This window comes from Entelurus aequoreus, linkage group LG14, assembly GCF_033978785.1.
Source record: "Entelurus aequoreus isolate RoL-2023_Sb linkage group LG14, RoL_Eaeq_v1.1, whole genome shotgun sequence".
In the NCBI taxonomy this organism is placed as follows: domain Eukaryota; kingdom Metazoa; phylum Chordata; class Actinopteri; order Syngnathiformes; family Syngnathidae; genus Entelurus; species Entelurus aequoreus.
Genome location: NC_084744.1, coordinates 8,693,452 through 8,710,095, shown reverse-complemented (window position 1 = coordinate 8,710,095; position 16,644 = coordinate 8,693,452). Strand labels below are relative to the sequence as shown.

The following is a 16,644-nucleotide window of genomic DNA, read 5'->3' as shown; positions in this document are numbered from 1 at the left end:
TGTGTTATCGTTTTTCTATAGACAGACATTGGTACTGTTTTTACAAGAAAAAAACATTACGTTTTACTGTAAAATTACGACGACCGATCTGCCAGATTTTTTTACCGTAAAATCTCCAGTGTTTTTTTACAGCATATTACTGTAAATGAAAATTCTAGCAATTTTTTTTTACAATGAAATAAACTGTTATTGTTTTTCTATAGACAGTAACACACTAGAAAATCAACAATCGTATAATTTTACAGTAAAAAAGCACATTGGTACCCTCTTTTTAATTACAGTAAAACAAAAACAAAAAACGTAAATTTGACTGTAAAATTCTAGCGACTGAGCTGCCTGTTTTTAACCGTGAAATGTGCGATGATTTTTACAGAATTTTAACACAAATGGAAAAACGGCAACAATTTTTTACTACCTACAATTCTGGCAATTGCTCAGACAGTTTTTTTTTTACTGTAAAAATGGTGGTAATGTTATTCCATGTACAGTAACACACAGCAGAAACAACTAACCTAGAATTTTACTGTAAACAAACATTGGTACTGATTATACATGAAAAAAACAAAGTTTTATAGTAAAATTATTATGACTGAGATGACAGTTTTTTATTTTTACCGTAAAATCCACAGTGGTTTTTCAGCATAGTACTGTAAATGGAAAAAATAGTACCACTGTTCGGGTTTTTTTTACACCAAAATTTTTAGCAATTTTTAAAAAGTAAAATAAAATGTTATGGCTTTCCTATAGACAGTAACACACCAGGAAATCAACAACCGTATAATTTTACAGTAAAAAAAACCCCCACATTGGTACCCTTTTTTAATTTACAGTAAAATGCTGTAAAAAAACAACAACATAAATTTGACTGTAAAATTCTGGCGAATGAGCTGCCAGTTTTTATACGTGAAATGTGCGGTAATTTTTGCAGAATTTTACCGCAAATGGAAGAACGGCACTAATGATTTTTTACCTAAAATTCTGGCAACTGAGCAGACAGTTTTTTTTACTGTAAAAATGGTGGTACTGTTATACAAAGCAGAAACAACAAAACTATAATGTTACCGTAAACAAACATTGGTACTGTTTTTACAATAAAAAAAACACTAAGTTTTACTGTAAAATTACGACGACCGAGCTGCCAGTTTTTTTTACCGTAAAATCCCCAGTGGTTTTTACAGCATATTACTGTAAATGAAAATTCTACCAATTTTTTTTACAATAAAATAAACTGTTATGGTTTTTCTATAGACAGTAAAAGACCAGGAAATCAACAACCGTATAATTTTACAGTAAGAAAAACCAACAGATTGGTACCCTTTTTTCATTTACAGTAAAATGCTGTAAAAAAAAAAAAAACCGTACATTTGACTGTAAAATTCTGGCGACTGAGCTGCCAGTTTTTAAACGTGAAATGTGCGGTGATTTTTACAGAATTTTACCGCAAATGGAAAAACGGCAACAATGATTTTTTTACCTAAAATTCTGGCAACTGAGCAGCCAGTTTTTAAACGTGAAATGTGCGGTGATTTTTACAGAATTTTACCGCAAATGGAAAAACGGCAACAATGATTTTTTTACCTAAAATTCTGGCAACTGAGCAGCCAGTTTTTAAACGTGAAATGTGTAACACACAGCAGAAACAACTAACCTAGAATCTTACTGTAAACTGCTACTGATTTTACATTGAAAAAACACTAAGTTTTACTGTAAAATTACAGCGACTGAGCTGCCAGTTTTTTTTTACTGTAAAATCCACAGTGGTTTTTACAGCATATTACTGTAAATGAAAATTCTACCAATTTTTTTTACAATAAAATAAACTGTTATGGTTTTTTTATAGACAGTAAAAGACCAGGAAATCAACAACCGTATAATTTTACAGTAAGAAAAACAAACAAATTGGTACCCTTTTTTCATTTACAGTAAAATGCTGTAAAAAAAATACCGTACATTTGACTGTAAAATTCTGGCAACTGAGCAGCCAGTTTTTAAACGTGAAATGTGCGGTGATTTTTACAGAATTTTACCGCAAATGGAAAAACGGCAACAATGATTTTTTACCTAAAATTCTGGCAACTGAGCAGCCAGTTTTTTTTACTGTAAAAATGGTGGTACTGTTATACAAAGCAGAAACAACAAACCTAGAATGTTACCGTAAACAAACATTGGTATTGTTTTTACAATAAAAAAACATTAGGTTTTACTGTAAAATTACGACGACCGAGCTGCCAGTTTTTTTTTACCGTAAAATCTCAATTTTTACAGCATATTACTGTAAATGAAATTTTTTTTTACAGTAAAATAAACTGTTGTTTTTTTTCTATAGACATAAATCAACAACTGTATAATTTTACAGTAAAAAAACCCACATTGGTACCCGTTTTTATTTACAGTAAAATGCTGTAAAAAAAATACTGTAAATTTGACTGTAAAATTCAGACGACTGAGTTGCGGGGATTTTTACAGATTTTTACCTCAAATGGAAAAAATGGCAACACTGTTTTTTTTTACCTAAAATTCTAAAGGAGAAAAAAAAATTACAGAAAATGGTGGTACTGTTATTCCATGTACAGTAACACACAGCAGAAACAACTAACCTAGAATCTTACCGTAAACTGATACTGATTTTACATTAAAAAACACTAAGTTTTACTGTAAAATTACGGCGCTGAGCTGCCAGGGTTTTTTTTTACTGGAAAATCCACAGTGGTTTTTTACAGCATATTACTGTAAATGGAAAAATAGTACCACTGTTGTTGTTTTTTACACCAAAATTCTAGCAATTTTTTTTCAAAATAAACAGAATTAATGTTTTTTCAATAGACAGTAAAAGACCAGGAAATCAACAACTGTATAATTTTACAGTAAAAAAAAAACACATTGGTACCCTTTTTTATTTACAGTAAAATGCTGTAAAAAAAATACTGTAAAATTCTGGCGACTGAGTTGCGGGGATTTTTACAGAATTTTACCGCAAATGGAAAAAACGGCAAAACTGTGTTTTTTTACCAAAATTCTGAGGAGACAATTTTTTTACAGTAAAAATGGTGGTACTGTTATTCCATGTACAGTAACACACAGCAGAAACAAATAACCTAGAATCTTACTGTAAACTGCTACTGATTTTACATTGAAAAAACACTAAGTTTTACTGTAAAATTACAGCGACTGAGCTGCCAGTTTTTTTTACTGTAAAATCCACAGTGGTTTTTACAGCATATTACTGTAAATGAAAATTCTACCAATTTTTTTTACAATAAAATAAACTGTTATGGTTTTTCTATAGACAGTAAAAGACCAGGAAATCAACAACCGTATAATTTTACAGTAAGAAAAACAAACAGATTGGTACCCTTTTTTCATTTACAGTAAAATGCTGTAAAAAAAATACCGTACATTTGACTGTAAAATTCTGGCGACTGAGCTGCCAGTTTTTAAACGTGAAATGTGCGGTGATTTTTACAGAATTTTACCGCAAATGGAAAAACGGCAACAATGATTTTTTACCTAAAATGCTGGCAACTGAGCAGCCAGTTTTTTTTACTGTAAAAATGGTGGTACTGTTATACAAAGCAGAAACAACAAACCTAGAATGTTACCGTAAACAAACATTGGTATTGTTTTTACAATAAAAAAACATTAGGTTTTACTGTAAAATTACGACGACCGAGCTGCCAGTTTTTTTTTACCGTAAAATCTCAATTTTTACAGCATATTACTGTAAATGAATTTTTTTTTTACAGTAAAATAAACTGTTGTTTTTTTTCTATAGACAGTAACACACCAGGAAATCAACAACCATATAATTTTACAGTAAAAAAACCCACATTGGTACCCGTTTTTATTTACAGTAAAATGCTGTAAAAAAAAATACTGTAAATTTGACTGTAAAATTCTGGCGACTGAGTTGCGGGGATTTTTACAGAATTTTACCTCAAATGGAAAAAATGGCAACACTGTTTTTTTTTACCTAAAATTCTAAAGGAGAAGAAAAAAAATTACAGTAAAAATGGTTGTACTGTTATTCCATGTACAGTAACACACAGCAGAAACAACTAACCTAGAATCTTACCGTAAACTGGTACTGATTTTACATTAAAAAACACTAAGTTTTACGGTAAAATTACGGCGCTGAGCTGCCAGGGTTTTTTTTTTACTGGAAAATCCACAGTGGTTTTTTACAGCATATTACTGTAAATGGAAAAATAGTACCACTGTTGTTGTTTTTTACACCAAAATTCTAGCAATTTTTTTTCAAAATAAACAGAATTAATGTTTTTTCAATAGACAGTAAAAGACCAGGAAATCAACAACTGTATAATTTTACAGTAAAAAAAACCCACATTGGTACCCTTTTTTATTTACAGTAAAATGCTGTAAAAAAAATACTGTAAAATTCTGGCGACTGAGTTGCGGGGATTTTTACAGCATTTTACCGCAAATGGAAAAAACGGCAAAACTGTTTTTTTACCAAAAATTCTGAGGAGACAATTTTTTTTACAGTAAAAATGGTGGTACTGTTATTCCATGTACAGTAACACACAGCAGAAACAACTAACCTAGAATCTTACTGTAAACTGCTACTGATTTTACATTGAAAAAACACTAAGTTTTACTGTAAAATTACAGCGACTGAGCTGCCAGTTTTTTTTACTGTAAAATCCACAGTGGTTTTTACAGCATATTACTGTAAAAGGAAAAGTAGTACCACTATATATCGTTCACAGTTAGAAGCAGTGTAGAATTATCCTCCTCACACATTTAAACACGGCTTCTATATAATGAGCAGTCGCCATGGCAACAATCTGCGCGTGTCAGAGGTAGGGCATTGACAATGTTGAAGTGGTGTGGTGAAGCAGACCCACCCCCGGTCCCAGGAAGGCCAAGGCAGGGACGACCCCTTGGTGAGCGACACACTGCAGGACCCGGGGTGCGGCGTACAAGGCGGCCATGGCAGACGCCAGGCAGGACACGTGGAGGCCCAGCAGGAAGAGGAAACCCAGCAAGGAGACCTGAAGGCAAACAAACACAGGCTGGAAGAGGATGGGTGGAGTGAGACTACACCCTGTTCACTTCCGCGCACGCAGGCCTCCATAAAACTGCCTGAGCACAACTAGTCCAGCTATGACATCATTTCTAGCATGTGTATTACTACAGTACTTTTATATATGTGTATTATTACAGTACTGTAATACTTTATATTTTTATCATGTATATTATTACAGTATTGTATTCCTTTATATTTATATCACGTATAATGTATATGGATTATAATACTTTATATTTCTATCATGTATATTATTACAGTACTGTAATACTTGATATTTATATCACATATAATGTATATGGATTATTATACTTTATATTTTTATCATGTATATTATTACAGTACTGTAATACTTGATATTTATATAATGTATATTGTATATGCATTGTAATATTTCATAGTTATATCATGTATATGGATTTTAATGCTTCATATTTATATCATGTATATTATTACAGTACTGTAATACTTCATATTTACATAATGTATAATGTATATGCATTGTAATATTTCATAGTTATATCATGTATATTGTTTATGATTGTAATATTTCATGTTTATATCATGTATAATGTACAAACCCCGTTTCCATATGAGTTGGGAAATTGTGTTATTGTGCATAGGAGACCAACTGTAGTTACTGACAGTGGGTTTCTGAAGTGTTCCTGAGCCCATGTGGTGATATCCTTTACACACTGATGTCGCTTGTTGATGCAGTACAGCCTGAGGGATGGAAGGTCACGGGCTTAGCTGCTTACGTGCAGTGATTTCTCCAGATTCTCTGAACCCTTTGATGATATTACGGATCGTAGATGGTGAAATCCCTAAATTCCTTGCAATAGCTGGTTGAGAAAGGTTTTTCTTAAACTGTTCAACAATTTGCTCAGGCATTTGTTGACAAAGTGGTGACCCTCGCCCCATCCTTGTTTGTGAATGACTGAGCATTTCATGGAATCTACTTTTATACCCAATCATGGCACCCACCTGTTCCCAATTTGCCTGTTCACCTGTGGGATGTTCCAAATAAGTGTTTGATGAGCATTCCTCAACTTTATCAGTATTTATTGCCACCTTTCCCAACTTCTTTGTCACGTGTTGCTGGCATCAAATTCTAAAGTTAATGATTATTTGCAAAAAAAAAAAATTTTTATGAGTTTGAACATCAAATATGTTGTCTTTGTAGCATATTCAACTGAATGTGGGTTGAAAATGATTTGCAAATCATTGTATTCCGTTTATATTTACATCTAACACAATTTCCCAACTCATATGGAAACGGGGTTTGTATATGGATTTTAATACTTCATATTTATATAATGTTTAATCTATATGTATTTTAATACTTCATATTTATATCATGTATATTATTACAGTACTGTAATACTTTATATTTATATAATGTATAATGTATATGGATTTTAATACTTCATATTTATATCATGCCGTATTTTACGAGTTTGAATGCATAATCAAAAGAAAAAAATATGTGTTCATGTCTTACATATGGATTGTGAGCGCTGGACAACATTCCAAAAAAGGTGCGGTTCCCCTTTAAGACGACAAAAAAAAAAAATCTATTACCTTTTCAGCAATCAAAAAGTCAAAGCGCAGAGCTTCTCTGGTGCAGATGGCTCCGAGGAGGAAGACGAAGACCAGATACAGGAACCACCTGCGGGTCACCGACAGTACACCACTTAGTCTACAACTACCTTGTTTTTGTTTTTTTAAAGGAGAAACATTGGACTATTTCTGAAGTGGCCTTCTATAAACCTCCATTTAAACTTGTGTGTAGAGAACTGCAAACATGCATTTTTTTCCCTTTAATATATATATATATATATATATATATATATATATATATATATATATATATATATATATATATATATATATATATATATATATATATATATTTTAATGTTAATGTATATGATCTTATCTATCTGCTATACCAGGGGTCGGCAACCTTCAGCATACAAAGAGCCATTGGAGCCCATTTCCCCCCAAATAAAACCCACCTAGAGCGGCAAACTTTGTTTGATTCCTAAAAAGACGATAACACCACTTAGAGTTTCGTTACAATTATGCCATTGAATTTATGAAATCAAACACTTGACAAAAAACGACTCACAATTTATTTCTGGGTACAACGAAGCAAATCAGCAAATTATTTTGAACATTATAAAAAAATACAAAAATATATTAATAACATTTTCTGAGGCATCTTTAATTTGACTAAAAAAGGAAAACAACAACCTTGTCACCAATGAAAGCAAATTAATAAAAAAATTTAAATAAATAAAATGTTATGTCCATTGCTAGCTTACCAGGGGTTGACTGCTAAAAACAATACAATTGCTTGGCAGCAAGAGATGACGCATAGTGGCTGTGACAATATATTCAAATATGTTTTATTTTCATATGACAAGATTCCAGAACTCTACAAAATAACAACTGTTAAATTAAAATAAACTGACTAAATAAAATACAATTTTATAAATTAACTAGCCATTATTTGTTGACATCTTGTTTCAAAGCCAAAGGGAGCCACGGCTGAGGCATGAAAGAGCCGTGGGTTGCAGACCCTTGGAATAGACCAGTGGTTCTTAACCTTGTTGGAGGTACCGAACCCCACCAGTTTCATATGCGCATTCACCGAACCCCGTCTTTAGTGAAAAATTAAAAAACAATTTTTTCAAATTCAAGAAAAAGTTATATGTTTTTTTACTGGTGTTAAAAATGAACCGTGCATGAACATCACCTTGTTTAAAGAACACAACCAACACAGTGCATGAACTCACAACAAATTACACACCTTACACACATTACCATGAATTGATTAACGTGGACCCCGACTTAAACAAGTTGAAAAACTTATTCGGGTGTTACCATTTAGTGGTCAATTGTACGGAATATGTACTGTACTGTGTCATTTGCAATCTACGAGTAAAAGTTTCAATCGATCAATCAAACAACGTGCAAATCAGATGGAAAATTAGAGGGAACATTGTTTGGGGGTATCCATAATACGCCGATAGGGAGAAGTTTTTATTTACACGATAAGTCGGATGTGTCTTTACCTCTGTGGCCGACTCACCGAACCCCTAGGGTTCGATCGAACCCAGGTTAAGGACCACTGGAATAGACACTGATTTATCGCCATCTGGTGTACAACAGGTAATCCAGGTCTATATCCACTTATCACGCTTTGAATGAAACCAAACGCAACTTATATGACCCAATGCAAACAACCTCCCCTAGTCATGGTGCAAAAACAACAAAAAAATCCAACCGACACAAATTGCCAACAGACATGGTCACACGTAACACAATGTAACACAATTTGTAGATATTATTTGTTGACATTTTGTTTCAAAGCCAAAGGGAGCCACAGCGGAGGCATGAAAGAGCCGTATGCGGCTCCAGAGCCGCGGGTTGCAAACCCCTAGATTAGACACTGATTTATCACCATTCAGTGGACAACAGGTAATTCAGGTCTATGACCACTTATCACACTTTAAATCAAACCAAACACAAGTTATATGACACAATGCAAACAACCTTCCCTAGTCATGGTACAAAAAAATAATAATAATCCAACCAACACATAATGCCAACAGACATGGTCACACATAACACAATACAACACAATTTGTAGATATTATTTGTTGACATTTTGTTTCAAAGCCAAAGGGAGCCACGGCGGCGGCATGAAAGAGCCGCGGGTTGCAGACCACTGGATTAGACACTGATTTATCGTCACCTGGTGGACAACAGGTAATCCAGGTCTATGACCACTTATCATGCTTTGAATGAAACCAAACACAATGTATATGACCCAATGCAAACAACCTCCCCTAGTCATGTTGCAAAAACAAAACAAAAAAATCCAACCGACACAAGTTGCCAACAGACATGGTCACACGTAACACAATATAACACAATTTGTAGATATTATTTATTGACATTTTGTTTCAAAGCCAAAGGGAGCCACAGCGGAGGCATGAAAGAGCCGTATGCGGCTCCAGAGCCATGGGTTGCAAACCCCTGGATTAGACACTGATTTATCACCATTCAGTGGACAACAGGTAATTCAGGTCAATGAATTTCGCCACACCTAGTGTGTGTGTGTGTGTGTGACAATCATTGGTACTTTAAAATTAACTTTAATGACCACTTATCACGCTTTGAATGAAACCAAACGCAACGTATACGACCCAACGCAAACAACCTTCCCTAGTCACGGTGCAAAAAAACAAAATACAACCAACACAAAATGCCAACAGACATGGTCGCGCGTAACACAATATAACACAATTTGTAGATATTATTTGTTGACATTTTGTTTCAAAGCCAAAGGGAGCCACAGCGGAGGCATGAAAGAGCCGTATGCGGCTCCAGAGCCGCGGGTTGCAAACCCCTGGATTAGACACTGATTTATCGCCATCTGGTGGACAACAGGCAATTCAGGTCAATGACCACTTATCTCACTCTAAGTGAAACCAAACACAACTTTTATGACCCAATGCAAACAACCTTCCCTAGTCATGGTGCAAAAAAAAATCCAACCAACACAAAATGCCAACAGACATGGTCACACGTAACACAATATAACACAATTTGTAGATATTATTTGTTGACATTTTTTCAAAGCCAAAGGGAGCCAGAGCGGAGCCGCGGGTTGCAGACCCCTAGATTAGACACTGAGTTATCACCTTTCAGTGGACAACAGGTAATTCAGGTCAATGACCACTTATCTCACTCTAAATGAAACCAAACGCAACTTATATGACCCAATGCAAACAACCTTCCCTAGTCATGGTGCAAAAAAAATAAAATAATATCCAACCAACACAAAATGCCAACAGACATGGTCACATGTAACACAATACAACACAATTTGTAGATATTATTTGTTGACATTTTGATTCTGCACAACAACCTTCCTTAGTCATGGTGCAAAAAAAATAAAATCCAACCAACACAAAATGCCAATAGACATGGAACACATTATAACCAACTTTTCTTACCTTCTGGTACCTGCTGATGTGTATTTGGGATCTGCACAATTTGTAGATATTATTTGTTGACATTTTGTTTAAAAGCCAAAGGGAGCCATAGCGGAGGCGTGAAAGAGCCGTATGCGGCTCCAGAGCCGCGGGTTGCAAACCCCTGGATTAGACACTGATTTATCGCCATCTGGTGGACAACAGGTAATTCAGGTCAATGACCACTTATCTCACTCTAAATGAAACCAAACACAACTTTTATGACCCAATGCAAACAACCTTCCCTAGTCATGGTGCAAAACAAAAAAATCCAACCAACACAAAATGCCAACATAACATAATATAACACAATTTGTAGATATTATTTGTTGACATTTTGTTTCAAAGCCAAAGGGAATCCCGACGAAGGCATGAAAGAGCCGCAGGTTGCAGACCCCTGTGCTATACAAATTTACTTTACAAAAGTGAATTCCTCTTGTTGCCTTGTTAGTATTTGACTTTATTAAATGTTTGCATATATTTAGTGTTAGAAGCAGGAGGGGATAGAAAGAAGAAGCTGTAGTTTGGAGACCATTTTCTCTAATTAAAGTTAGTATTTTGCATGTTCAGTGTGTGTGTGTGGGTCATACGAGGTGAAGACCGCAGCCAGAGTTCCAACAGGGATGTTGTGTTCAGGCCGCTGCAGATCTGAGCTCATATTGAAGCCTGACATCACCCCTGCACACAAACGCACCATGAACCACAGCGTCACAGTCGCCGCCGTCATACGCACGAATGTACCACCTGTGGCGGCGGGGAAGAACACCCCGAACACGGTGAAGAAGTCTTCTCCCGGGCTGTAATCTGGTAGTGTGTTGCGGTTGAGCAAGGCGAAGGAATAACCCATGAAGCCATGTTCTAGGAGAGGAGGAAGCACAACAACCAGCATCAAGATGGAAGAACAGAGACTGGACGGGCAGATCGTTGTAAACACTTTGGAAGGCACCAACAGATGAAGATTATTGAACGATTGGGAAGACAAGAAAAGTAAACCAGACGTTTGATATCCTCGGTTTCCTCAGACTCATCAGTCCAAACGGTTCTGAGAAATGATCAAATGACAAACATGGAGATCAACCAAAGTGCCGACTGCAGTGGTTCTCCAAGTACCACTATAATGAGCAACATTATATTCCAGTAGCGTAGTAGGCCTACGTATTCATTTAACACCAGGCAGAGGTTTGAATTGACAAGTACCGTATTTTCCGGACTATAAGGCGCTCTTAAAATCCTTTCATTTTCTTAAAAATCTACAGTGCGCCTTATATGCACCTAATGTACGGAATAATTCTGGTTGTGCTTACCGACCTCGAAGCTATTTTATTTGGTAAATGGTGTAATGATAAGTGTGACCAGTAGAGATACGTGTAGACTGCAAGGTGATGCCAAGATGCAAGAACAAAGGAGAATGACGTGCAGGTAAGAGTCTTTATTACTCTCAAAATAGGAGGAAGCAGTCGTGCATGCAAAGGTTCTCAACATATTCCATCCTCGAGCACTGAGGAGCAGGCGAGGCAGGCATAAATAGCAGTCTGATTGGCAACTGCAACCAGGTGTGCCAGCCTGCCAATTGGGGACAGGTGAGGGAAACGAATGCTCAGGGAGACAAGCAGGAAGGGGAACAAAAATAAGAGCGCCGACAGGAAACAAACAGCAAACAAGGAACCGCCACCAGAAGTGACGTCACAGAACAACCTGGGGAGCCACCGCTAAGACGCTGCGAATATCCACCCAAGCCCTGGTCTTCTCTGCAGCGGAATACTGCAGCCCAGTCTGGAGCAGAAGCCCTCATGCGAGAAATGGCTATTAATACCTCCCTCCGGATAATAACTGGATGCTTGAATCCTAACCCTGTGTCCCTCCTACCGGTCCTTGCGGGAAAAACACCGGCCGGCCTCCGACAAGTGGCTGCCACCCTTGCCCTGGCTAGGGAGGCACAAAAATATGACTGGCACATCTTGCACAACACCACAGTAACACCAGCACCTCCAAGCAGACTCAAGTCCCAGCCCTACAACAAGGCAGCACAAGAGATGCTTAACTCCACCTCTGAGGACATCTCCAGAGGTGCATGGTTGGCAGCAGCTTGGAAGCAGGAGTGGGAGTCGGCCGGGCCCTCCTGAGTCCACCGCTACATTTGGGACCCAGGAGATGGCACCATCGGAGGGGACGACCTACCACGCCGGCAATGGACCATGCTGAACCATCTACGGACTGGGGTCGGTCGCTTTGGGTCATCAATGAAGACGTGGGGCTTGGCGCACAGTCCAGCATGCGAGTGCGGTGACCCTGAGCAAACCGCCGACCATATAATCAACATCTGCATATGAACCGCCCTCGGAAGCCAGCCTCTTCCACCTTGGACCAGAGATGCGGGTATGGCTACGCGACACCGAGTTGGACATCTGACGTTACACGAAAGAAGAAGAAGAAGAAGAAGAAGAATGTTCTATTGAGAATATAGAAAATTACACACAGCGCTCAATAATATGTCAAAATGTTTTAGTACGACTTTGGTAAGTTATGAAGTTGCAGCGCTTGATGGATTGTCGGCGCATTACGGCTACCATAGTCAGACGTACTGTGCGCTTTGACACATGGTATTATTAAGGTGTGTGTATAAGGACCCCAAAATGGCACCTATTAGCAAACATATTATGCAAAACCAACTTTTCTTACCTTCTGGTACCTGCTGATGTGTATTTGGGATCTGCATAAGTCCTGAAAATTTGACTGGTCCGCCATTGTAGTCCGCGCTGTAGTCAATAAGCTTCTTCTTTTTCCCTATCTTCTTGTTATGGGACATTCATGTTGCCATTTCTAATATTAAGTAGTGTAAAGTTCTAACTTATATCTGTCAGTAGACTCGCTATGGAAGCGCTAAAAACTGTAGTGAGTTTACATTATTCACCCACGGAACTTTAGTTATTAGAGAGTTGCGGACGACACAACAGTAGTGGGCCTCATCCGTGACAACAATGACATGGACTACAGGGAGGAGGTGAAACATCTGGTTGACTGGTGCAGAACCAACAACCTGGTCCTGAACGTCGACAAGACCAAGGAGATCATCGTCGACTTCAGGAAGCACCAGTCCAGCCACGCTCCACTCTTCATCAACGGCACAGCAGTGGAGATGGTAAGCAGCACCAAGTTCCTGGGGGTGCAGATAACTGACAATATGACCTGGTCCCTACACACCGGAGCTCTTGTAAAAAGAGCTCAGCAGCGCATGCACTTTTTGCGTCGGATGAAAAGAGCACAGCTCCCTCCCCCCATTCTCACCACATTCTACAGAGGCACTATAGAGAGCCTGCTGACCAACAGCATCTCTGTCTGGACTGGAGCCTGCAGTGCCTCAGACTGGAAGTCTCTCCAGAGAGTGGTGAGGACGGCGGAAAAGATCATCAGGACTCCTCTTCCTCCTATCCAGGAGATCGCAAAAAGCCGCTGCCTGACCAGGGCTCAGAAAATCTGCAGAGACTCCTCCCACCCCCACCAAGGACTGTTTTCACTGCTGGACTCTAGAAAGAGGTTCCGCAGCCTCCGTTCTGTAACAGCTTCTTCCCTCAGGCCGTAAGACTCTTGAACGCATCATAATAATCCCCTCAATTCCCCCCAAAATGGATTAACTGGCTGGAATAATAAAGACAATATAACATACATCCATAAACCTGGATGCATATGCAAAAGTGCAATATATTTATCTGTACAGTAACCTATTTTTTATTTATATATGCACCTTATTGCTTTTTTTATCCTGCACTACCATGAGCTAATGCAACAAAATGTTGTTCTTATCTGTACTGTAAAGTTCAAATTTGAATGACAATAAAAAGGAAGTTTAAGTCTACGTTTAAGACTAAGTTCCGGTCGGACGGTTTTTCATGGGACACATTTCCGGCGTTGTCGTTGTTGTTTCCGGATGAGGAGATGCTGCTCTGTTATTGATTGAAGTAAAGTGTGAATGTCATTAAAACAGTTAGCTCCATCTTTTGACACTTCTTCCACTCCCGTCCTTGCACGCTACACCGCTACAACAAAGATGACGGGGAGAAGACGCTGTCGAAGTGGAGGCACGTAAATAAGAGTGGCCACAAAACGGTGCATCCTGAAGAGACTGTCAGAAAGCGACTTGAAGAGGATCCGTAAAACATCATCTATGCAACATTTTGACCAAATAACCACCATTACATGTTTTAATGTAATGTACATTAGGTGTTTTAATGTAGAAAAAAATCATAATATGACCCCTTTAATGCGCCTTATAATCCGCTGCACCTTTTGTATGAAAATAGACCTGAATAGACCCGCTCATTGGCAGTGCGCCTTATAATCCGGTGAGCCCTGTGGTCTGTAAAATACGGTATATAAAATGTTTTGCCCACTGTAACATGACACACAGTTTGAACAGTAACAATGTGTTTGAATATAGGAAATGAAATCAAGTGATTCTGTGGCGTACCACTAGATGGAGCACTGTTTGAGAATCCAAGGTCGAGTCCATAGCGATGTGACGTTCGCGAACGAATCGAGTCTTTTGAACAGCTCTATTAAGTAAACGATGAGAAACGATTCCCATTAGCGATCCTTTCGATTGGGAGGCATTTTTTCCAGATATAGCAATTTATTGACAACCGCCTACTCAGTGGCCTAGTGGTTAGAGTGTCCGCCCTGAGATCGGTAGGTTGTGAGTTCAAACCCCGGCCGAGTCATACCAAAGACTATAAAAATGGGACCCATTACCTCCCTGCTTGGCACTCAGCATCAAGGGTCGGAATTGGGGATTAAATCACCAAAAAGTGATTCCAGGGCGCGGCCACCACTGCTGCCCACTGCTCCCCTCACCTCCCAGGGGGTGAACAAGGGTGATGGGTCAAACCACACCTAGTGTGTGTGTGACAATCATTGGTACTTTAACTTTAACTGTCACGTCGCTCAACAACACTGGCTTCTCGTCAAGTCACCTTCTCTCACACACACTTCCGCCTTCACAATAATAGCGCGACGCGACACATGCGCTCCAACTGCACCAACAAAATGACAAATGGTTTACATTTGTTTCAATGACTGCTTAAGCTAAGGAAGAGTGAATGCAGATGTAAACGTGTGTATTACATTATCTATGAATATACTGCATACCTCCTTTGCTATATTATTGGAAAATGTGCACTGAATTCTTACGTTACTGTCAACGAGTTTTAAGCAAATCAACGATTTGAAGTTCAATAAAACATTTAAAAAAAAAACGTTCCTGAATGACAAATCTGGGCAAAATGCGGCCCATTAAGATTTTCAATCTGGCCCGCCGGGCGTTCTACATAACTTTTTTAGACCTTTAACATCAAAACTGTGGCCACAATTATGATGTGCAGTGTTGTTTTTAAATGACCATAAGAAAGTATTTCAATGGTTGAAATCTGCGCTTTTGAGTGTTATAGGAGTTATCACGGTAATCTACGTCACAGCAGCTCAGAGCAGGAACAAAGCAGAGTGGGCGGGGTTTGTTTTCAGAGCAGGCAGCCAGCCCGAAACGTCATTTTTACAACAAATATCCGCATAAAAGAATACTGTGGAATTTTGGGATGAAAACAGAGCGTTTTGTATTGGATTCAATGGGTCCAAATACTTCTGTACCAACCATTGACGTCACGCGCATACGTCATCATACATAGACGTTTTCAACTGGAAGTGTGGCGGGAAATTTAAAATTGCACTTTATAAGTTAACCCGGCTGTATTGGCATGTGTTGCAATGGTAAGATTTCAGCAGTGATATATAAACTATCAGACTGCGTGGTCGGTAGTAGTGGCTTTCAGTAGGCCTTTAAGAAAATGTTATTAACGCAAGCAAATAATAACCTGTGATTAATCATGATTAATCACAGTTCAAGAGTGCGATTAATCTGATTTAAAATTTTTTACCAGTTGACATATATGTACAGTATGTATATATATATATATATATATATATATATATATATATATATATATATATATATATATATATATATATATATATATATATATATACATATATAATTTTAAAAATATTTGAGAATATATATATATATATATATTTTTTTTTAGTTATATATATATTTAAAAAATAAAGTAATTATATATATCTATATCTATGTATATATATATATATAATTTGTTTATTTTTTAAATATATATATTATACTTTAAAAAACATATATATATTCTTAAATATTTTTTAATTATATATATATATATATATATATATATATATATATATATATATATATATATATATATGTATATATATATAAATATACATATATATATAGCTACATATATATGTATAATTTAAAAAATATTTAAGAATATATATATATATATATATTTATATTTTTAAAAATTATATATATATATAAAAAATAAAGTAATTATATATATATATATATATATATATATATATATATATATATATATATATATATATATATATATATATATATATATATATATATATATATATATAATTTTAAATTATATATAAATTTAAAAATAAAGTAATATATAT

General features: G+C 36.8%; 1 protein-coding gene across 2 annotated transcripts in view; it reads right to left on the bottom strand.

Annotated features, from left to right (window-relative positions):
* slc12a8 (solute carrier family 12 member 8) overlaps positions 1–16,644 on the bottom strand; it is a 71,384-nt gene that overhangs the window by 22,996 nt on the left and 31,744 nt on the right. For both annotated transcript variants that reach the window (XM_062068860.1, XM_062068861.1), the window contains exons 6-9: positions 10,840–10,953; positions 10,686–10,773; positions 6,629–6,716; positions 4,866–5,012 (exon numbers count right to left, since the gene is read on the bottom strand). In XM_062068860.1, coding sequence (XP_061924844.1) covers positions 4,866–5,012; positions 6,629–6,716; positions 10,686–10,773; positions 10,840–10,953 — 437 coding nt within the window. The remainder of the gene's footprint in view (positions 1–4,865; positions 5,013–6,628; positions 6,717–10,685; positions 10,774–10,839; positions 10,954–16,644) is intronic.